A 25,490-nucleotide genomic window follows, 5' to 3' on the forward strand; every position below is an offset into this window, starting at 1 on the left:
ATTCTTTCTATAGCTTTTATCACTGTAATCTGAACCGAGGTGTTACACCGTGTACGAATTCCGCAGGCACCTAGGCAAGTTAATGTGCTCCAGGCGACATTACATCCTGTAATACAACAACATCTTTGTTTGTATGCTTACGAAGTGCACGGTCTGTAACATTTGATGGCGAATGACAAACCGAGGCGACAATAGTTTTCTACGGATATGCTGCAGCATACTGGCATGAACACCCAGTTCCTGGAAAGACGGCTGTTCTCGGATGAGGCAATCCTTCATGTATCAGGAACGATTAATCGGTATAACATTCAGATCTGGGACTTGCAAAATCTGGACACTATCACTGAACATGTTCATAATGGCGCTAAACTGAACGTCTTGCATTGCTGGACTGTTCTTCTTTGCAGAGAACACACTGAACGGGTCAGTGTGTCTGGACATGTTGGAGCAGTTTGCATACTGTCAGATACGAGGCTGGCAACGCAAAACCATCATCCTACAGGACTAAGTTCCTCTGCATTGGTCAATACCTGTTCACAAGTTAATGGCTAAGAAATTTCCTACTCGCTGGATCAGATGCAGAGGACCCAATGCCTGGTCACGTTCCCCTGACTTTACTACGCTCAGTTTCTACATCTACATCTACATCTACATTTATACTCCGCAAGCCACCCAACTGTGTGTGGCCAAGGGCACTTTACGTGCCACTGTCATTACCTCCCTTTCCTGTTCCAGTCGCGTATGGTTCGCGGGAAGAACGACTGCCAGAAAGCCTCCGTGCGCGCTCGAATCTCTCTGATTTTACATTCGTGATCTCCTCGGGAGGTATAAGTAGGGGGAAGCAATATATTCGATACCTCATCCAGAAACGCACCCTCTCTAAACCTGAACAGCGAGCTACTCCGCGATGCAGAGCACCTCTCTTGCAGAGTCTGCCACTCGAGTTTGCTAAACATCTCCGTAACGCTATCACGCTTACCAAATAACCCTGTGACGAAACGCTCCGCTCTTCTTTGGATCTTCTCTATCTCCTGTGGTACGGATCCCACACTGGTGAGCAGTACTCAAGTATAGGTCCAACGAGTGTATTGTAAGCCACCTCCTTTGTTGATGGACTACATTTTCTAAGGACTCTCCCAATGAATCTCAACCTGGTACCCACCTTACCAACAATAAATTTTATATGATCATTCCACTTCAAATCGTTACGCACGCATACTCCCAGATATTTTACTGAAGTGACTGCTACCAGTGTTTGTTCCGCTATCATATAATCATACAATAAAGGATCCTTCTTTCTATGTATTCGCAATACATTACATTTGTCTATGTTAAGGGTGAGTTGCCACTCCCTGCACCAAGTGCCTATCCGCTGCACATCTTCCTTCATTTAGCTGCAATTTTCTAATGCTGCAACTTCTCTGTATACTGGGGCATCATCCGCAAAAAGCCGCATGGAACTTCCGACACTATCTACTAGGTCATTTATATATACTGTGAAAAGAAAGGCCCCATAACACTCCCCTGTGGCACGTCATAGGTTACTTTAACATCTGTAGACGTCTCTTCATCGAGAACAACATGTTGTGTTCTGTTTGCTAAAAACTCTTCAATTCAGCCACACAGCTAGTCTGATATTCCGTAGGCTCTTGCTTTGTCTATCAGGCGACAATGTAGAACTGTATCGAACGCCTTGCGGAAGTCAAGGAAAGTGGCATCTACCTGGGAGCCTGTATCTAATATTTTCTGGGTCTCATGAACAAATAAAGCGAGTTGGGCCTCACACGATCGCTGTTTCCGGAATCCATGTTGACTCCTACAGAGTAGATTCTGGGTTTCCAGAAACGTCATGATACGCAAGCAAAAAACATGTTAAAAAATTCTACAACAGATCGATGTCAGAGATATAGAGGTCTATAGTTCTGTGCATCTGCTCGACGACCCTTCTAGAAGAATGGGACTACCTGTGCTCTTTTCCAATCATTTGGAACCTTCCGTTCCTCTAGAGACTTGCGGTACACGGCTGTTAGAAGGGGGGCAAGTTCTTTCGCGTACTCTGTGTAGAATCGAACTGGTATCCCGTCAGGTCCAGTGGACTTTCCTCTGTTGAGTGATTTCAGTGGCTTTTCTATTCCTTGCACACTTATTTCGATGTCAGCCATATTTTCGTTTGTTGAGACTCGTAGAGGACTGTGTGGATGCAATCATAGCGGATAACATGACTATGTTGAGACATCTGATGGGATTGCAACAGTGCCAGAGCATGTGTTACAAAGAACATGGCAAGAATTTGAAAACAGTCTCGATGTCCTTTCTGTTTCAAATGGTTCAAATGTAGAGGTGTACTGATGATTATTAAATAAATTAATTTAGATGCTATTGCATATGGTGCGAGTTCATCATCATGTGTACTGCACATTTTTCTCCTCACTTTTGAAGTGTACAAGGTCTTACATGGCAGCTAGCTGGAAACCAAACCTGGACAGGTATCCCATGAGAGCTTTCTGAGATTCCAGATTCGTGCAAAAATTATCACTGCTGAGCAGAGTGAAATTTTTGTTTTATTTTGCGAAAGACACGTAAACGTAGAGTTCTCCGACTACTATATCAATGAGTCACAATTGGTACAGGTCAGCTCATAGAAATACCTGGGAGTAGCAGTTTCTAAGGATGTGGAATGTTGTGACCAGTTGGCCTATTTATAGGTAAGTCAGATCACTGACTGTGATTCATTGGTAGAACATTAGGAAAACACAGTAATTGCACAAAGTGGACTGCATACAAGTCTTCTGTCACCAGTCTTAGAGGACTCTGACAAAGTAGGACATTGGCCCACGACCTTGAAGATACAGAGGATAATGGCCTTAGGACATTGACCCTTTTGGGAGATTTGGCAACAGTGTAAGCTTGACCCCTGAATTTTGGAGGATCTGGCAACAATGCAGACTGTCTTTGTGCCAGTACAGCTCCACTACTGCTAGGTGTAACTATTTTTAGGGGTATGGTGTTGAGCAATCACATTGGACCAGCCGTGTGTAAGGCAGTTGTCAGACTTGTACTCACTAGCAATGGCGGCCAGGTGCTGCCTCAGTCTGCTGGCTCTTCGGCTTCCTTCAGCTGCATGTTCAGGAGGCGGCTTCATCTCCAGCTCGACAGAAATGGTCGTGATGTACTGCCTGCTGTAAAAACAAAACGATTCATTGCTAACATGCATGTGTCAATAGTAAAAGCAATGTGTATTAGTATACTAATGTGAAAGGGACATGTTGCATAGTGATCCTTCAAAATAGGAAAAGTTGTTAATCACATTACAGTAATTATCTGACTAAACTTTTATTCCATTCGGGAGTAATATCCATCATCAACAAGGCAAATGCAGGTATGGTTCCTTTGAAAATGACATATACATCTGGATCTACATCATCAGCTCCATCTGTACTTAGGAAGCTACGTTGCAGTGTGTAGCGGAGGGTACTTTGTGCAGCAGTGTCACTTTCCCATTTTCCAGTTCCATTCGCGAACAGTTCATGCGATGAACGGTTGCTGGTAAGCCTCCATGTGAGTTTGGGTCTCTCAAATCTTACCCTCCTGTCCTTCTCGCGAGATATACAGGATGGAGAAAAATTATGGTTCAAATGGCTCTGAGCACTATGTGACTTAACTTCTGAGGTCATCAGTCGCCTAGAACTTAGAACTAATTAAAGCTAACTAACCTAAGGACATCACACACATCCATGCCCGAGGCAGGATTCGAACTTGCGTCCATAGCGGTCGCTCGGTTCCAGACCGTAGCGCCTAGAACCGCAAAGCCACTCCAGCCAGCGAGAAAAATTATGTTACGAAATTTTAATCCTGGATACCTGATGCCAGTATGGGTCAAAATTACTAATGTTGTGTAGGTCGACAGTGGAAAATTTCTAAACTACAGAAACTTGGCACCACACTCTCCAATTGGCTGCTGGATTGCCCTGTTGCCAGATGCTCTGGACAAGGCATGACCTCGAATGCTTTGCCTGCCAGAGATTGCAATGTATCCGAGATAGCCGGCATGTTCGGTGGTACCACTCCAGCCTTCCACTCAGGGGGCCTGGGGGTGAATCCGCCAGGGTCCCGACACATCCATTATAGTTTCATGATAAGATGTACTGTAAACAAACCCATTAATAGCTGTTAGTTCGCATACAGAAAGTCTTTTACAAATTGTGTCGGCCCTGAAAAGGGCCTTTTTTTTGTAGCAGGACATGTTTACTTAAAGCAGTTGCCCGAACTGGCGACCCCCTGATGCGACACAAGCTTGGTAATGTCGAACGGTGTTTTGTCGAATTCTTTCAAAGATTGGTGGCATGCTGAATGCGATCCATTAATTACTCAATGTTCCTAAGTATTTAGAGTCCGGGTGGGTGAACTAGAACCTCGAAAAATCCCCACAGGTAAAAATCTGGTGGCGTGAGGTCTGGTGATCGCGGGGGCCTACGAGCACCTCTGCCCAATTATCTGGCCGTCGAAGAGTCCATTTAAGTATCCACACACAGCACAAATGTTATGTGTGGGCACCCCATCGTACTACAGCCACATGCGTAGCCGTATGTCCAGGGGAACATCTTCCAGCAGGCTGGGTAGAGTTTCTTGCAAAAAGTGAAAGTAATTTGCCCCGGTAAGTCGAGGAGGTAGATAGACCGACCCAATCAGATCGTCAGCCAAAATGCCTGCCCAAACGTTGAGCAAAAATCGTTCCTGGTGTCCGTGGACGTACGTGACATGAGGATTTCCCCTTGCCCAGTAATAAATGTTTCGAGTGTTGTAAAGGCTATCCCGATGGAAGGTGCTCTCGTCAGTAAACAATGCAATGGGGAGGAAGTCGGGATCTCATGCAACACTTTGTAGAAACCACTGGCAAAACCCTAGCCCATGTTCATAGTCCGCCACAGGTTTTATGTCTTGGACAGGGCGGAAACTAAATGGATGCTGGCCGTCATCCCTCAAACCGATGAGTGACCCCCACATCGTTTCCAACCACTCGACTACTTGTAGACGCTTCCTCGATGCGCTCCAGAACTGTCGCTTCAAATGCAACATCCCGTCGTGTTCGAGGTCTTCCAGCATCACCGTGATATCCTGCTAACGAGCCTGTTTCGCCAAGTCACCGGTGAACTGCTGTAAACGTTTGCGAGTGTGGGTGGCGTCCTGCTGGGTACCGTTCCTCATACAACCGTCCAGCTTCATGCTCATTACCGTCGGCTAGTCCAAAAACAAATACCACATCTCGGTGTTCTTCAAATGAATACTGTGCCACCGTGCTTACTGTGTGACTAGATTGCAGGTGACGTGTGTGTGCTCTGAGGCAAAGCTTGCGTGTGAATGCCTCTGACATGAGGTGGAGACAAATGGTAAGGTCTATTGGACACGTGTGCGTATCACGTTAGGGCAGTGACGGGGTGAGGCAAATTTGTGTGTGTGTGGACTGAGAACCATAGCGCTGCCCGTCAACCGATGAACTTCAACAGGGCAATCCCACAGCCAATCGGAGTGCATGGCGCCAAGTTTCTGCAGTTTAAAAATGGCGCTTGTCGACCTACACAACATTAGTAATTTTGGTCCCTACTGGCATCAGCCATCCTGGGTAAAAATTTTATAACACAATTTTTTTTCTACCCTGTATGTACACTCATGCTCATAAATTAAGGATAATGCTCATACATGGTGAAACAGCGCTCTGGTGGACGGTTTGCGGGTTTAAATTACCTTGCGGTACGGCCATGCAGTGCATTTGACCTGCGGTCGTCACATGGTGACGCTGGCAGCAGTCCACGTATGCAGAGGTGTGTCAGTCCATGTCAGAGCACGGTGAAGCGAGTAAGTGTACAGGCGTTTTCAGACGTGCTAATGGTGACTGTGTGTTGAAAATGGCTCAAAGAACACATATTGATGACATTATGAGGGGTAGAATACTAGGGCGACTGGAGGCTGGTCAAACACAGCAGGTCATAGCACGGGCTCTCCGTGTGCCACAAAGTGTGATCTCAAGATTATGGCAACGAGTCCAGCAGACACGAAACGTGTCCAGGCGCTACAGTACGGGATGTCCACAGTGTACAACACCACAAGAAGACCGATATATGACCATCAGTGCCCACAGACAGCCACGGAGTACTGCACGTAGCCTCGCTCGGGTCCTTGCCGCAGCCACTGGAATAGTTGTCTCCAGACACACAGTCTACAGATGGCTGAACAGAGACGGTTTATTCAGCTGGAGACCTGCAAGACGCAGTCCACTGACCCATGGTCACAGGAGAGCCCGTAAAGTACGTGGACATTGGAACAGTGGTCCCCTGGTTATGTTCACGGATGAGTCCGTGTATAGTCTGAACAGTGATTGTGGCCGGGTTTTCATCTGGTGTGCACCAGGAATCAGATACCAACCCCTTAATGTCCTTGAAAGGCACCTGCATGGAGATCGTGGTTTGATGATGTGGGATGGGATTATGATTGGTGCACGTACACCCCTGCATGTCTTTGACAGAGGAACTGCAACAGGTCAGGTGTATCGGGATGTCATTTTGCACATGTCCACCTTTTCAGGGGTGCAGTGGGTCCCACCTTCCTCCTGATGGATGATAATGCACAGCCCCACCGAGCTGTCTTTGTGGAAGAGTATCTTGAAACAGGCGAAACAGGCAAATGGAGTGGCCTGCCTCTTCTCCAGACCTAAACCCCATCGAGCACATCTGGGATGCTCTCGGTCAACGTATCGCTGCACGTCTTCAAACCCCCACGACACTTCAGGATTTCTGACAGGCGCTGGTGCAAGAATGGGAACCTATACCCCAGCATCTGCTCGACCACCTGATCCAGAGTATGCCAACCCATTGTGTGGTCAGTGTACGTGTGCATGGTGATCATATCCCACATTCATGTCGCGGTACATGTGCAGGAAGCAGTGGCGTTTTGTAGCACATGTGTTTTGGGACGGTTTTCTCAACTTATCACCAATACCGCGCCTATGCTATTAGCGCCAGTTTTGTGTAGTGCCACGTTGTGTGGCACCACATTCTGCAATTATTCTTAATTTATGAGGATGAGTGTAGGAGTAAGCAATATATTGATTAACTCTTGTAAGGACTCGAAACTTTAGCAGTAGAGCACACCGTGATGCAGAATGCCTCTCTTGCAGCGTCTGCCACAGGAGTTCACTGAGCCTCTCTGTGGCACTTTCGCGCTCAGTAAATGAGCTTGTAGAGAAATGCACTGCTCTTCTTTGGATCTTCTCTGTTTGTCCTGTCTGGTATGGAACCGAGAATGACGAGCAATATTCAGGCTTTGGTTGAACGAGGCTTTTATAAGCTACCTCCTTCATACGAGGGTCACTCCAAAAAAATGCGATTGTTAGCACACTGGACTCACATTCGGGAGGACGACGGTTCAATCCCGCGTCCGGCCATCCTGATTTGGGTTTTCCGTGATTTCCCAAAATCGCTCCAGGCAAATGCCGGGATGGTTCCTTTGAAAGGGCACAGCCGACTTCCTTCCCCTTCCTTCCCTAATCCGATGAGACCGATGACCTCGCTGTTTGGTCTCTTCCTCCAAACAATCCAATCCAATCTAAAAGAGATGCACACTATTTTTGTAAAAATACAGTTTTCATTCTGCATGTGTGAAAGCGTACAATGTGCAGATACATCCTTCCTGCTTGTTTTCAAACTTAGTTCAACATGTTCCCGTGAGTGGCGCCGTCACAGCATGCCGTCAAGATGGCTGCTACACTTGAAGTTCGTCAGAAGCAACGTGCTGTCATAAAATTCCTGTGCTGTGAAAAGAAGACAGTGGGAAACATCCACAAGCGGTTCAAAAAGGTGTACGGAGATGCTGCTGTCGATGGCAGTACAGTTAGTCGGTGGGCGAGCAGGTTACGGGATGAAAGTGGGCACGGCAATATTGAGGATTATCCTCGCAGCGGCAGGCCTCGTACTGCACACACTCCAGACACTGTACAGAGAGTTAATGAGATGGTGACTGCTGACAGACACATCACAGTGAATGAATTGTCACACTACGTTGTGATAGGGGAAGGAAGTGTTTGCAGAATACTGAAAGTGTTGGCGTTAAAAAAGGTTTGTGCCTGGTGGGTTACCAGGATGTTGACAGTGGCTCACAAAAAAACAAGAAAAACAGTATGCAGCGAACTTTTGGAACAGTACGAGAATGTTGGAGATGAATTTCTTGGAAGAATTCTGACAGGTAATGAAACATGGCTCCATCATTTGTCACCAGAGACGAAGAGGCAATCAGTGGAGTGGCATCATGCAAATTCACCCAAGAAAAAAAATTCAAAACCACACCTTCTGCTGGAAAAGTTATGGCTACGGTGTTTTTCGATTCCAAAGGACTCTTGCTTGTGGACATCGTGCCAAGTGGAACCACCATAAATTCTGATGCATATGTGACGACACTGAAGAAACTTCGAGCTAGACTGAGTCGTGTTCGACCACAACGGCAAAAGCAGGGTGTTTTGCTGTTGCACGACAATGCACGGCCACATGTCAGTCAAAAAACCGTGGAAGCGATCACAAAACTCGGATTGACAACACTGAAACACCCGCCTTACAGTCCTGACCTGGCTCCATGTGACTATCATCTCTTTGGGAAACTGAAAGACTCTCTTCGTGGAACAAGGTTTGAAGATGATGACTCCCTTGTGCACGCTGCCAAACAGTGGCTCCAACAGGTTGGTCCAGAATTGTACCGTGCGGGTATACAGGCGCCGGTTCCAAGATGGCGTAAGGCAGCTGAGAGGGATGGAAATTATGTGGAGAAATGAAAATATTGTTCCTAAAGGATGTATCTACACATTGTTTAACTTTCAAACATGTACAATAAAAGATGGATTTAAAAAAAAAATAGTGTGCTTTTCTTTCGGAGTGACCCTCGTATGTCTACTACACTTCCTGAGGACTCTTCCAGTCAATATGAATCTTGTATCTGCTTCACCCATGGTGAATTTTATGTGGTCGTTCCACTTTAAACCGCTCCCTACCCACACTTCCTGATATTTTATGCAAGTAATTCCTTCCCGCGATCGTTCTGAAACTGTGAAATCAACACTACATTTGTAAATGTAGGCTTCCGCGGCCGTTGTCACGTTGTTATTGTGGTCTTCAGTCCAGAGACTGGTTTGATGCAGCTCCCCATGCTACTCTATCCTGTGCAAGCTTCTTCGTCTCCCAGTACCTACTGCAACCTACATCCTTCTGAATCTGCTTAGTGTATTCATCTCTTGGTCTCCCTCTACGATTTTTACCCTCCACGCTCCCCTCCAATGCTGAATTTGTGATACCTTGATGCCTCAGAACATGTCCTACTAACCGGTCCCTTCTTCTCGTCAAGTTGTGCCACAAACTCCTCCCCAATTCTATTCAGTATCTCCTCATTAGTTATGTGATCTACCCATCTAATCTTCGTTGTCACAGTCAATAAAATTCTTCTGGGTTTGAGGCCGCAGCGTCAACTATAAAATTCCGACGTTTCGGCGACTATTGGAAGACGCCTTCCTCAAGGTGTACTGTTAACTGCCAAACGTGACGACAAGTTTCCGTAGTTTAAAAATCGTGCGATGTCGACCTACACAACATTAGTAATTTTGGTTCCTACATTGCAGTCATCCTCGATGATTTCATGAGCTTAAGTGTTATAATTAGAGACCAGATTATATGCATTTGCATGTTGCATACGCATCTGCATATTTGGCTCCTTTTCTACGGTTATTGCGTATTATAACTAAAAACTAGTGACGATACGTATTTTCGCTTTATGTTTACAATATTTTAAAAATTTAGACTGGCGGTCTCTAGCTCTATCTAGTTATGATGTCTCACTGATTGACCGCACAACTGCGTGTAATCGATAACCGTGAAGCAACTGCGTAGCGAAATCGTTACAGAAGAGGAACAAGCAGAGAGAGTTAATGCTCCTGCTCCCTCGCCCCCGGTTTCTTCCTTCCGCTGTCACACTGAACGCGTCGGCAACAATTGAATAAAACTACGCAAGCTGTTAGTCTCACGTCCATTGTTTCAGTTTAGCTTCCTATTTACTTGTACACGGCTGAACGTGTTTACGGCGTGTAGTGCGTAACGCGTTGTGCGCTACGCCACTCAAAAAACAGAACGTCGTTTCGTGGATAGCTGACCACCCTGGAACACCTAAAAAAAAAAAAAAAAAAAAAAAAAAAAAAAAGGCTCTGAGCACTATGGGACTTAACATCTGAGGTCATCAGTCCCCAAGAACTGAGAACTATTTAAACCTAATGTAACAATACGAGTCAAGATAAAGGTAACGGAACTTGAAAAGCGTATTTGCTTCTATTGGTTACGGTAGAGAGATCGATCTTTCGGTCCTGTCTGTATATTTATATATAATATCGCACGAATAAAGGCTGGCGAGTGTAAAGCTATCGTTAAAAACGCACGCCGCGCGATTTGTTACGATTTGGTCGGTCATAATAATAATAACATGCATTTGAATACAATTAAAATATAACGACGATACCTTTGTGATCCACCAGGAAAACTTATGTGCAAAGCGTATCACTCTAAAAAATGTGATGAGTGTGGTTGTTCGTACAACCAATTATATAAGGAAGCATGGGCTACAACACAGGCTATTTAAAAGCTTTCTTGAGCATGAAAGCCAGTATGGTAGGCTGCCTTATTACAGCGAGGTCCGCTGGCTTAGTCGTGGCGAATTATTAAATCGATTTTTTTGCCTATTAGATGGGATAAATATGTTCATGGAAATAAATACGAGGGCAGTTCAATAAGTAATGCAACACATTTTTTTTCTGAAACAGGGGTTGTTTTATTCAGCATTGAAATACACAAGATTATTCCCCAATCTTTTAGCTACACAACACTATTTTTCAACGTAATCTCCATTCAATGCTACGGCCTTACGCCACCTCGAAATGAGGGCCTGTATGCCTGAACGGTACCATTCCACTGGTCGATGTCGGAGCCAACGTCGTACTGCATCAATAACTTCTTCATCATCCGCGTAGTGCCTCCCACGGATTGCGTCCTTCATTGGGCCAAACATATGGAAATCCGACGGTGCGAGCTCGGGGCTGTAGGGTGCATGAGGAAGAACAGTCCACTGAAGTTTTGTGAGCTCCTCTCGGGTGCGAAGACTTGTGTGAGGTCTTGCGTTGTCATGAAGAAGGAGAAGTTCGTTCAGATTTTTGTGCCTACGAACACGCTGAAGTCGTTTCTTCAATTTCTGAAGAGTAGCACAATACACTTCAGAGTTGATCGTTTGACCACGGGGAAGGACATCGAACAGAATAACCCCTTCAGCGTCCCAGAAGACTGTAACCACGACTTTACCGGCTGAGGGTATGGCTTTAAACTTTTTCTTGGTGGGGGAGTGGGTGTGGCGCCACTCCATTGATTGCCGTTTTGTTTCAGGTTCGAAGTGATGAACCCATGTTTCATCGCCTGTAACAATCTTTGACAAGAAATTGTCACCCTCAGCCACATGACGAGCAAGCAATTCCGCACAGATGGTTCTCCTTTGCTCTTTATGGTGTTCGGTTAGACAACGAGGGACCCAGCGGGAACAAACCTTTGAATATCCCAACTGGTGAACAATTGTGACAGCACTACCAACAGAGATGTCAAGTTGAGCACTGAGTTGTTTGATGGTGATCCGTCGATCATCTCGAACGAGTGTGTTCGCACGCTCCGCCATTGCAGGAGTCACAGCTGTGCACGGCCGGCCCGCACGCGGGAGATCAGACAGTCTTGCTTGACCTTGCGGCGATGATGACACACGCTTTGCCCAACGACTCACCGTGCTTTTGTCCACTGCCAGATCACCGTAGACATTCTGCAAGCGCCTATGAATATCTGAGATGCCTTGGTTTTCCGCCAAAAGAAACTCGATCACTGCCCGTTGTTTGCAATGCACATCCGTTACAGACGCCATTTTAACAGCTCCGTACAGCGCTGCCACCTTTCGGAAGTCAATGAAACTATACGAGACGAAGCGGGAATGTTTGAAAATATTCCGCAAGAAATTTCCGGTTTTTTCAACCAAAATTGGCCGAGAAAAAAAAATGTGTTGCATTACTTATAGAACTGCCCTCGTAACGTGTGTTCCTGAATTGAAAGAGCCTTCATGGAAATGTGATCTCGCGTTCTTAGCAGATTTAACTAGCCATCTGAATGCTTTGAACATTTCACTACAAGATTAAAGATCTGCTAATTACTCATTTCATAGATCGAACACGAACTTTTAAAATGAAATTGATGCTTTGGGTGAGTCAACTGGGAACAAGACATCTAGCTCATTTTCCTAAATTATCATCCGTGCAAGATGTTCACAAAGACTGTGAACGTTATTCACATAGTTTAGTTGCCCTTAAGGAAGAATTTGATCAACGCTTTCAAGATCTGACAGCACTAGACAGTGATTTTGATCTCTTCTCCTCTCCGTATTCAGCGTATATTGAAGAGATTCGTCGTGAGCTGCAACTAGAAATTATTGACCTCCAGTGTGACAGAGAATACAGAGACAAATTTCGGCACAAGAAAAACATTTTGGAATTCTACAGACACTTCCCTCATAATAGATTTCCTCGTTTACACAAATTGGCGGCTACAATAATATCAATGTTCGGTTCCACGTATGTCTGTGAACAACTGTTCTCTGCAATGAAATGTAACAAGACGCGCCTGAGAAACGCATTGTCTGATCGAAATTTAAACTGCACGCTGCGCCTACAGTGCACAAGAACAATTACTCCGAACTTAGACGCAATTGTAAAGGGCAAAAAGTACAAGATAACCGAGAATCCCACACTTCAGTGACATCTTTTATTGTGTAACAGTTCACAAATTAATGTGAATGTAGAGGCATACACTAAGCTAATAAAATTATGTGGCACGTGCACATTCTCCTTTATTTTCGCAGTAATAATTCGTGAGTGATATCCCTGCAGGTGGCCGCGGATTTACATTGACTGGCGGCAGCTGTTGTGTGCCCCACGTGACCCTCCCCACTCTCCGCTCTGGTCCGGTAGTGGGGGTAGCGTGCTCGCGCCTTGCTGCTCCGTGCTCGCGCCTTGCTGCACACAGCTTGCTACGCGAGCACGTATGTTGTAAAGCCCTGTTCTAGTTGGACCACTTTTTTCGCTTTGTGATAGATGGCGCTCTAATAGTCACAACCGTATGGCTCACAATTTTAGACGAACAGTTGGTAACACGTAGGTTTTATAAATTAAAATACAGAACATAGGTACGTTTGAACATTTTATTTCCATTGTTCCAATGTGATACGTATACCTTTGTGAACTTATTATTTCTGAGAATGCATGTTGTTACAGCGTCATTACCTGTAAACGCCACATTAATACAATAAATGCTCAAAATGTAACCTTGTAATGTAACCATCAGTCTGTTTTACATGTGATTTGTTGGTCCCTCTTACCTGTCTTTCGCCTTTTGACTAAACAAGGCGTCTGCCACGTAGAGTCATACGTTTTGAAGACAGTAAATATGCTGGACTGATGGCTACACTTCTGTTTTATCAATACATGACGATACTGAAGATTTTACAATATGTACGAAAACTAATTAAATCTGATAATGTATATTATGGTGTATTATGGAGTTTTATTAAGACCGAGATCTTGTAATTAAGGAAATTTACATGTAACACACTGTATTTCAATATCATTTATTGCTCTGATAAAACATCGCTGTATAATTCTAATTACGTAAAGTAATGAGCAGCACTTGATTCTTTTAGTCAATATGGTCCGTATTTCAATATGTGATTATTTATCTGTTATATCTTCCACAGTTTAGGCCTGAACTGGTTGCCTAGAAATAAACCTATACAACGGCGACTGGTATTGTTTTTATTAAACACTGAACAGCCGTAGTCCCATACTCCATCGGAAGATGGAGTTACATTGATCAAATACGATTCTGATGGTATGTAAGGTGTGTTAATTGCAGTTGACCCTAAATAATGAAAAGTGTGAAGTCATCCACACGAATCCGTTAATCTTCGGTTACACTATAAACGACACCAATCTATACGTGGTAAATTCAACTAAATAGCTAGTAATTACAATTACAAACAATTAAATTGGAAAGAAAACACAGAAAATGTTATGCAGAAGGCATACCAAAGACCTTTTTATTGGCAGAACACTTAGAGGATGCAACAGATCTGCTACAGAGACTGCCTACATTACACTTGTCCGTCCTCATTTGGAGTACTGCTGCGCGGTCTGGGATCCTTACCACATAGGATTGACGGAGTATGGTATCTTCCAGGGATAGCGTGGCCTGTACATAGGCATGTGGTAGCACATATCTTCCGAAAGGTAACGAGACGTCTTGCGGAATAGATAGCCACGCAGGTTGGCTGCTGTTCTGTTTTGGACACTCAGACCAGATCGCTATTAACATCTACATCTACATGGATATCTGAAAACCACACGTAAGTGCCTGGCAGAGGGTTCGTCGAACAACCTTCAAAATAATTCCCTATTATTCCAATTTCGAACAGCGCGCGGTAAAAATGAACACCTACTGTATATGTTTCCGTGCGATCTCTGATTTCTCTTATATAGATCGGTGTCAGCAAAATACACTACTGGCCATTAAAATTGCTACACCAAGAAGAAATGCAGATGATAAACGGGTATTCATTGCACAAATATATTATACTAGAACTGACATGTGATTACATTTTCATGCAATTTGGGTGCATAGATCCTGAGAAATCAGTACCCAGAACAACCACCTCTGGCCGTAAAAACGGCCTTGATACGCCTCGCCATTGAGTCAAAGAGAGCTTGGATGGCGTGTACAGGTACAGCTGCCCATGAAGCTTCAACCAGTTTCAACATGATACCACAGTTCATCAAGAGTAATGACTGGCGTATTGTGACGAGCCAGTTGCTCGGCCACCATTGACCAGACGCTTTCAGTTGGTGAGAGGTCTGGAGAATGTGCTGGCCAGGGCTTCAGTCGAACATTTTCTGTATCCAGAACGGCCGGTACAGGACCTGCAACATTCGGTCGTACATTATCCTGCCGAAATGTAGGGTTTCGCAGGGATCGAATGAAGGGTAGAGCCACGGGTCGTAACACATCTGAAATGTAACGTCCACTGTTCAAAGTGCCGTCAGTGCGAACGAGAGGTGACCGAGACGTGTAACCAGTGCCACCCCATACCATCACGCCGGGTGATACGCCAGTATGGCGATGACGAATACACGCTTCCAATGTGCGTTCACCGCGATGTCGCCAAACACGGATGCGACCATCATGATGCTGTAAACAGAACCTGGATTCGTCCGAAAAAACGACGTTTTGCCATTCGTGCACCCAGGTTCGTCGTCGAGTACACCATCGCAGGCGCTCCTGTCTGTGATGCAGCGTCAAGGGTAACCGCAGCCACGGTCTCCGAGCTGATAGTCCGTGCTGCTGCAAACGTCGTCGAACTGTTCGTGCAGATGGTTGTTGTCTTGCAAACGTCCCCATCTGTTGACTCAGGGATCGAGACGTGGCTGCACGATCCGTTACAGCCGTGCGGATAAGATGCCTGTCACCTCGGCTGCTAGTGATACGAGGCCGTTGCGATCCAGTACGGCGTTCCGTATTACCCTCCTGAACTCATCGATTCCATATTCTGCTAACAGTCATCGGATATCGACCAACGTGAGCAGCAATGTCGCGATACGATAAACCCCAATCGCGATAGCTACAATCCGACCTTTATCATAGTCGGAAACGTGAAGGTACGCATTTCTCCTCCTTACACGAGGCATCACAACAACGTTCCACCAGGCAACGCCGGTCAACTGCTGTTTGTGTGTGAGAAATCGGTTGGAAACTTTCCTCATGTCAGCACGTTGTGTGAATGCTCTGAAAAGCTAATCATTTGCATATCACAGCATCTTCTTCCTGTCGGTTAAATTTCGTGTCTGTAGCACGTCATCTTCGTGGTGTAGCAATTTTAATGGCCAGTAGTGTATTTTCGTATTCAGAGAACAAAGTTGGATACCGAAATTTCGTGAGAAGATACCACCGCAACGAGTAACGCCTTTGTTTTAATGATGTCAACCCCAAATCATATATCCTGTCGGTGACACTCTCTCACCTATTTCTGGATAATACGAAACGAGCTGCCCTTCTTTGAACTTTGTCGATGTACTCCGTCAATCCTATATGGTAAGCATCCCACACCGCGCGGCAGTATTTCTGAGCCGGGCGGACAAGCGCAGTGTAGGCAGTCTCCTTAGTAGCTATGTTACATTTCCTGAGTGCTCTGTCAATAAAACCCATTCTCTGCTTCGTCTCCCCCACAACATTTTCTGTATGTTCGTTCTAGTTTAAGTTGTTCGTATTGTAGCTAAATTTACGGCCCTTAGATTCGACAGCATACGACTTGGAAGAGCAGTTGGAAGGAATGGACAGTGTCTTGAAAGGAGGATCTAAGTGGGGTGATGCTGAGGGAATTATATAAGGTAATGAGACACTTGAAGTAGTGAAGGAGTTCTGCTATTTGGGGAGCAATATTATTGATGATGGTCGAAGTAGAGAGCATATAAAATGTAGACTGGCAATGGGAAGGAAAGCGTTTCTGAAGAAGAGAAATTTGTTAACATCGAGTATAGATTTAAGTGTCAGGAAGTCGTTTCTGAAAGTATTTGTATGGAGTGTAGTCATGTATGGAAGTGAAACGTGGATGATAAATAGTTTGGACAAGAAAAGAATAGAAGCTTTCGAAATGTGGTGCTACAGAAGAATGCTGAAGATTAGATGGGTAGATGACATAACTAATGAGGAGGTATTGAATAGAATCAGGAGAAGAGAAATTTGTGGCACAACTTGACTAGAAGAAGGGATCGGTTGGTAGGACATGTTCTGAGGCATCAAGGGATCACCAATTTAGTATTGGAGGGCAGCGTGCAGGGTAAAAATCGTAGAGGGAGTCCAAGAGATGAATACACTAAGCCGATTCATAAGGATGTAGGTTGCAGTAAGTACTGGGAGATGAAGAAGCTTGCACAGGATAGAGTAGCATGGAGAGCTGCATCAAACAAGTCTCAGGACTGAGGACCACAACAACAACAACAACAGATTCGACCGATTTACCACGTAAGTGAAGTTTAACGGATTCCTTTTAGCAATCATGTGGATGACCCCAAACGTTTCGTTATTTTGGGTCAAAAACGAATTCTCTGACCATACAGATATCTTTTCTAAATCGTTTTGCAATTTGCTTTGATCTTCTGATGACTTTACTAGACGATAAACTACACCGTCATCTGCAAACAACTTCAGATGGCTGCTCAGATTGTCTCCTAAATCGTCTGTGCGGATAAGGAACAGCAGAGGACCTATAACACTACCTTGGATAACGCCAGAAATCATCTCTATTTTACTCGACAACGTTTCGCCAGTTACTACGAACTGTGACCTCTCTGACAGGAAATCAGCTGTGACGAAGCAGGTTGGCATCTCTTTACTTTGTTGTTTCGCCATCTGCCTCCTTAAATTCATTTTGTTTTCATTTTTGGGTCATTACCATTAACATGCATGAGTATAATCTGCATTTCCACAAACGTGTAAGGTTGGTCCTCAGTCTTAAGGAATATAGCACCAGGTCTAATTCTGTGCTTAGTTTTTTCAATGTAATTGATTTCCTACATTATTTTGACCATTCCTAGTTAATATCTTATGCTACAGATAGGGTAAAAAAAGTGAGATTTGCAGAGGAGGATGGCGGGGATTTCCCCCCCTCTGCATCAGACCATCCCCTCATCTGGTTTTAGTTTATGCATCCCAACCTGGGATTTTTATTTCCCGCGCACTGGAGTAAAACTTCACACATAATTTAAATTTGTGGAGCCTAACACTGAAAGTTTTTAATTCAGTTTTACTATTAATATGTTTGCTTATTAATTTTGAAAAAGTGTTATGTAGTAGGTAAGCATTTCAAAACATTTAGAACTAAACGACAAGAGGACGCACGCCACATTTCCGTAGCATGCCGCAATGTTGCAAGAAGTCGCCCCAGTGTAAACGAGGCTTTAGAGCCAGGTCTGTATTGTACGGCGGATGTGATGTGTTGCGTACGAAACTAAAACCTGCGATCAGATCCGAACGTCGTGGAAAACTGTGAAGAGGTGTCATCCTGCAGCAAGATGACGCTCGCCCACATTCTGCCAAACGGACAGCCGACGCAATAAAGGAGTTGAGATTCGAGGTGCTGGAACATCCACCATACAGTACAGACCTGGCTCCAAGCGATTTTCACATGTTTGAGCCCTTAACGGAAGCACTACAGGGAAGAAGATTTGAAAGTGATGAAGACGCCATTGCTGCGGTGCAAAATTGGTTACAGATGCAACCGATAAATGTATTTTCTGATGAAATAAAAAAAACTCGTAAAACATCGGGAAAACTGCACTGAAGTCGAGGGAGGTTACGTAGAAAAATAACGCATGTTTCAGTTTTGTATCATCAGAATAAGTACAGCTTTTCACAAATGCGCCTTTACTTTTTGAATTGGCCTCGTATACCTGTATGTAGATGATTTTGTAAATAAGCTTTACCTATAATGTACTTTTAAAGATATAACAAGGGATGGCTTTTCTGGTAGTGCTTACGCGTGAATAGTGAGTTTCGGCATTAACATCTACACTCCAGGAAATTGAAATAAGAACACCGTGAATTCATTGTCCCAGGAAGGGGAAACTTTATTGACACATTCCTGGGGTCAGATACATCACATGATCACACTGACAGAACCACAGGCACATAGACACAGGCAACAGAGCATGCACAATGTCGGTACTAGTACAGTGTATATCCACCTTTCGCAGCAATGCAGGCTGCTATTCTCCCATGGAGACGATCGTAGAGATGCTGGATGTAGTCCTGTGGAACGGCTTGCCATGCCATTTCCACCTGGCGCCTCAGTTGGACCAGCGTTCGTGCTGGACGTGCAGACCGCGTGAGACGACTCTTCATCCAGTCCCAAACATGCTCAATGGGGGACAGATCCGGAGATCTTGCTGGCCAGGGTAGTTGACTTACACCTTCTAGAGCACGTTGGGTGGCACGGGATACATGCGGACGTGCATTGTCCTGTTGGAACAGCAAGTTCCCTTGCCGGTCTAGGAATGGTAGAACGATGGGTTCGATGACGGTTTGGATGTACCGTGCACTATTCAGTGTCCCCTCGACGATCACCAGTGGTGTACGGCCAGTGTAGGAGATCGCTCCCCACACCATGATGCCGGGTGTTGGCCCTGTGTGCCTCAGTCGTATGCAGTCCTGATTGTGGCGCTCACCTGCACGGCGCCAAACACGCATACGACCATCATTGGCACCAAGGCAGAAGCGACTCTCATCGCTGAAGACGACACGTCTTCGTTCGTCCCTCCATTCACGCCTGTCGCGACACCACTGGAGGCGGGCTGCACGATGTTGGGGCGTGAGCGGAAGACGGCCTAACGGTGTGCGGGACCGTAGCCCAGCTTCATGGAGACGGTTGCGAATGGTCCTCGCCGATACCCCAGGAGCAACAGTGTCCCTAATTTGCAGGGAAGTGGCGGTGCGGTCCCCTACGGCACTGCGTAGGATCCTACGGTCTTGGCGTGCATCCGTGCGTCGCTGCGGTCCGGTCCCAGGTCGACGGGCACGTGCACCTTCCGCCGACCACTGGCGACAACATCGATGTACTGTGGAGACCTCACGCCCCACGTGTTGAGCAATTCGGCGGTACGTCCACCCGGCCTCCCGCATGCCGACTATACGCCCTCGCTCAAAGTCCGTCAACTGCACATACGGTTCACGTCCACGCTGTCGCGGCATGCTACCAGTGTTAAAGACTGCGATGGAGCTCCGTATGCCACGGCAAACTGGCTGACACTGACGGCGGCGGTGCACAAATGCTGCGCAGCTAGCGCCATTCGACGGCCAACATCGCGGTTCCTGGTGTGTCCGCTGTGCTGTGCGTGTGATCATTGCTTGTACAGCCCTCTCGCAGTGTCCGGAGCAAGTATGGTGGGTCTGACACACCGGTGTCAATGTGTTCTTTTTTCCATTTCCAGGAGTGTATTTATAAATAACTGTTTAACCATAGGTAACGCCACGGTCCAAGCTAGTAACATATGTAATTATACTAACCCCCTAAGACATCCCCCTCCCCACTGGTAAAATCACAAAACGAACACTGGGCTAAAATCAGTAATTGTTTCATGACTTAGATTCTAATGGAAATGGACGTACGTCGAAGATGGGGATGAAATGATGATGAGGACTACACAACGCCCAGTCCCCGAGCGGAGAAAACCTCCTGCCCCAGCCGGGCCATTCCGCCACGCTGACCACTCAGCGGCGGCGGACTTCTTAAAATGGAAATGAGCGTATGGCAGCGTTGACTGGGAGGCCCCTTTCGGGGAAGTTCGTCCGTCAAGTGCAAGTCTTATTTCATTGGACACCACAATGGGCGACTTACCCGGTGGTTTGGATGAAATGAGGACAACACAACACCCAGTCCCCGAGCGGGGAAAACCTCCAACCCGGCCGAGAATCGAACCCGGGCCCACTTGCATGGGAGGCGAGCACGTTACCACCCAGCTAAGCAGGCGGATACATAGATTCTGTTTTTGACTTACAAACGAATATAAATTCCCTACTAATTATAAACATTTGGAAGAAGAACTACTAGGATTCTGAAAGTATTTATTTGGCCCTATTTGAAACCATATTAGCAAAGCCAGTCCTTAATTAATTGCAAAATAATTACCACGTTTGTCAAAAGCTTTGTTTGTATAACTAGATGTGTTAATTTCGTTATTTAAACAAATAATTCGGCCTAGCCTTTGTGGTAGAAGGAACTGTTGAAACGAAGGAATTTCTCGATGTATTCAGTTAATTGAATGAGTTATATCACGGTATATTGATAATTTTTACTTATGAACCGTCTGACAGCAACTGAATAAAACACAATTTTAGTGCCATACGCGTTTCGCCTTTATTTTCTGCAAGGCATCATCAGTGGCCTGGAATATGTGCATATGTTAGCTATTTTATTTACATTTTTGTCACTGTACCTATAGGTTATAAACAGTTCTGGTGGGTGGTATTTCCTATTAAGTAGTAATGTTTTGAACTGTACTTACAGGTTGCGTGGACAATTTCTTACATATTACGCTCCTGTTGCATTTTTGGTGTTGTTCTTCTTCTTATGAATGCCAATTTGCGTTTTTTTTTCCCACATACCACAGCACTATGAACTGAACGCTTGTTTCAATGCAACGTTCTGGTTTCTGTTATCGACTGTCAAATGTTTTTGTCAAAGATCGAATGTTATTGCCAAACTTTCGAGTGTAATTATTGAAGTATCTGTGATCTGTTCCTGTATGCATTTGTGTGTGTGTGTGTGTAATATATATATATTTGGCTGTTCTTTTGTGTGTCTGTGTGTATTTTGGGGTGTCAGACGGTCCATAAGCAAAAATTATCAATATACCGTGATATTACATGCAACTGAGGAAGAAAGGACCACAAAAGTTGAAGATGAATGAGTTATGTTTTAACCCTTAAATGCATGATTTCTTATTTCAAGCTGTAAAAATTACCACGTTTAGTGATATTTCCTGCATTACGAAAAAATATTGATAAAATTTTTTAATTAAATTAACAAAGCATTATTGTTGACAATCGCTACAAACACAAAAACAGGTCTGATCTCAAATCTACCGTAAAGACACTCGAATTAACTGTCTACACCATATCTGCTTACGTTTTCAAAATAAAAAAGTTATTTTCAAACCCACAAATCAGTGCAGAAACACAAAAAAAAAGTCTCTACTTTCCGCCAGAAAACACAAGCACAGCAGTACATTCACACAGCTGATTGTCGAACAGGGCCAGTTCATCCTGCCATTTACGATCGGTGTGAAGAATTACTAGCAGCTGCAGTAGAGTGTAGGCTATACACTTAACTATATAACGAATTTGATACGAAATGTTGCTCAGTATAGGATACATCGAAGAAATGAAGTCTGTAGCTGACCAGCTACACTATGCATTCAAGGGTTAATTGTAATTTCTGTAACTTAAAACATCGAACAATGTATAGTTTCAGGGCCTATTATTGTGGGGGTGTATAAAGGACCGATTTTTGGTCCCGAGACAGTCACTCAGTACACGGCATTCTGGACATCTGGAAGTACGGAATCAATCTGAAATTCAAGGTCAATAGCACTCAGCACTTCGTGCTAGTTGTGTTTCATGAGAACTATGTTTTCTAAATCTGTGTTGACTAGGTGTCGAGGTAATTTATAATACTCGATCACAATACAGGGTGGTCCATTGAACGTGACCGGGCCAGATATCTCACGAAATAAGCGTCAAACGAAAAAGCTACATAGAACGAAACTTGTCTAGCTTGAAGAGGGAAACCAGATGGCGCTATGATTGGCCCGGTGGAGGGCGCTGCCATTGGTCAAACGGATATCAACTGCGTTTTTTAAATAGGAACCCCCATTTTTATCACATGTCCGTGTAGTACGTAAAGAAATATGAATGTTCTAGTTGGACCACTTTTTTCGCTTTGTGATAGATGGCGCTCTAATAGTCACAAACATATGGCTCACTATTTTAGACGAACAGTTGATAACAGGTAGGTTCTTTAAATTAAAATACAGAACGTAGGTACTTTTGAACATTTTATTTCGGTTGTTCCAATGTGATACATGTACCTTTGTGAACTTATCATTTCTGAGTACGCATGCTGTTACAGCGTGATTACCTGTAAATACTGCATTAATGCAATAAATGCTCAAAATGATGTCCGTCAACCTCAATGCATTTGGCAATACGTGTAACGACATTCCTCTCAACAGCGAGTAGTTCGCCTTCCGTAATGTTCGCACATGCATTGACAATGCGCTGACGCATGTTGTCAGGCGTTATCGGTGGATCGCGATAGCAAATATCCTTCAACATTCCCCACAGAAAGAAATCTGGGGACGTCAGATCCGGTGAACGTGCGGGCCACGGTATGGTGCTTCGACGACCAATCCACCTGACATGAAATATGCTATTCAATACCGCTTCAACCGCACGCGAGCTACGTGCCGGACATCCATCATGTTGGAAGTACATCGCCTTTTTGTCATGCAGTGAAACATCTTGTAGTAACATCGGTACAACATTACGTAGGAAATCAGTACACATGGCACCATTTAGATTGCCAACGTGAATTTTCCGCTACCCAATAGTGCATATTATGCCGGTTTACGTTACCGCTGTTGGCGAATGACGCTTCATCGCTAAATAGAACGCGTGCAAAAAAATCTGTCATCGTCCTGTAATTTCTCTTGTGCCCAGTGGCAGAACTGTACACGACGTTCAAAGTCGTCGCTACGCAATTCCTGGTGCATAGAAATACGGTACGGGTGCAATCGATGTTGATGTAGTATTCTCAACACTGTCGTTTTTGAGGTTCCCGATTCTCGCGCAATTTGTCTGCTACTGATGTGCGGATTAGCCGCGACAGCAGCTAAAACACCTACTTGGGCATCATCATTTGTTGCAGGTCGTGGTTGACGTTTCACATGTGGCTGAACACTTCCTGTTTCCTTAAATGACGTAACTATCTGGCGAACGGTCCGGACACTGGGATGATGGCGTCCAGGATACCGAGCAGCATACATAGCACACGCCCGTTGGGCATTTTGATCACAATAGCCATACAGCAACTCGATGTCGACCATTTCCGCAATTGGTAAACGGTCCATTTTAACACGGGTAATGTAACACGAAGCAAATACCGTCCGCACTGGCGGAATGTTACGTGATAACCACGTACTTATAAGTTTGTGACTATTACAGCGCCATCTATCACAAAGCGAAAAAAGTGATCCAACTAAAACTTTCACATTTGTTTACGTACTACACGAATATGTAATAAAAATGGGGGTTCCTATTTAAAAAAATTAACGCTGTTGATATCCGTTTGACCTATGGCAGCGCCATCTAGCGACCCAACCATAGCCCCATCTGGTTTCCCCCTTCAAGCTAGACGAGTTTCGTTCTTTGTAGTTTTTTCGTTTGACGCTTATTTCGTGAGATATTTGGCCCGGTCACTATCAGTGGCCCACCGTGTGTATGTTCGAAAGTCCTGCTTCATATGGACGTTAACGATGTGGGCCTGTAATTAAGTGGATTACTCCTTCTAAATTTGTTGAATATTGGTGTGACCTGTGCAACTTTCCAGTCTTTGGGTACGGATCTTCCGTCGAGCTATCGGTTGTATACGATTCTTAACAACGGACCATCAGCGTACTCTGAAATGAAGCTAACTGATATACAGTCTGGACCGGAAGATCTTCTGGTATTAGGTGATTTCCGATGCTTCCTTACTCCAAGGATTTCTACTTCTAAGTTGCTCGTATCGGCAGGTTTTGTTGATTTGAATTCTGGAATACTTACTTCCCAGCATTTGGGTACCGACCTTTCGCCGAGCGAGCGGTTGTGTATGATTGTTAAGTACGGAGTTATTGCATCAGCGTGCTCTGAAAGGAACCTACGTTTCTACACAATTTCCGTCAATATTGAGGCACTTGTCATAACGTGGTACCAGTTTTTAAATACCCTCCTCATAGAAGTCTGACGGCTGACTTGTTAACCACTGCATCGCCACAGTTTTGACTTGGTCATCGTCTCGAAGACGCTGACCGCCCAGGTGTTTCTTCAAGTGCAGGAACAGATGGTAGTCACTGGGCGCAAGATCGGGGCTGTACGGAGGATGATCTAGAGTTTCCCATCGAAAAGATGTGATTCGCCACATGTGGACGGGCATTGTCTTACAGCAAAACGATGCCCTTGCTCAACTTCCAGGGACTGTTGCTTTGATTCTGGTGCTACGTAGGCCACCGATGTTTCATCGCCCGTAACAGTCTGGCTTAAGAAACCATCACCGTCGTTGTGGTACCGCTCAAGCAAAGTCAATGCACTGTCTAAACGTTTGGTTTTACGCACATCCGTCTTCCACATCTACATACATACTCTGCAATCCACCATACGGTGCGTGGCGGAGGGTACCTCGTACCACAACTAGCGTCTTCTCTCCCTGTTCCACTCCCAAACAGAGCGAGGGAAAAATGACTGCCTATATGCCTCATGCCTCTGTACGAGCCCTAATCTCTCTTATCTTATCTTTGTGGTCTTTCCGCGAAATGTAAGTTGGAGGCAGTAAAATTGTACTGCAGTCAGCCTCAAATGCTGGTTCTCTAAATTTCCTCAGTAGCGATTCACGAAAAGAACGCCTTCTTTCCTCTAGAGACTCCCACTCGAGTTCCTGAAGCATTTTCGTAACACTCGCGTGATGATCAAACCTACCAGTAACAAATCTAGCAGCTTGCCTCTGAATTGCTTCTATGTCCTCGCTCAATCCGA

At 44.9% G+C, this 25,490-nt stretch overlaps 1 protein-coding gene across 1 annotated transcript in view; it reads right to left on the bottom strand.

Moving 5' to 3' along the window:
- Nucleotides 1-25,490, bottom strand: part of LOC126426607 (solute carrier family 2, facilitated glucose transporter member 8-like) — a 93,155-nt gene that overhangs the window by 24,818 nt on the left and 42,847 nt on the right. Inside the window, exon 2 of the mRNA XM_050088499.1 lies at nt 3,064-3,176. Within this exon, the coding sequence (XP_049944456.1) occupies nt 3,064-3,176 (113 nt within the window). The remainder of the gene's footprint in view (nt 1-3,063; nt 3,177-25,490) is intronic.

Source organism: Schistocerca serialis, chromosome 11, assembly GCF_023864345.2.
Source record: "Schistocerca serialis cubense isolate TAMUIC-IGC-003099 chromosome 11, iqSchSeri2.2, whole genome shotgun sequence".
NCBI lineage: Eukaryota > Metazoa > Arthropoda > Insecta > Orthoptera > Acrididae > Schistocerca > Schistocerca serialis.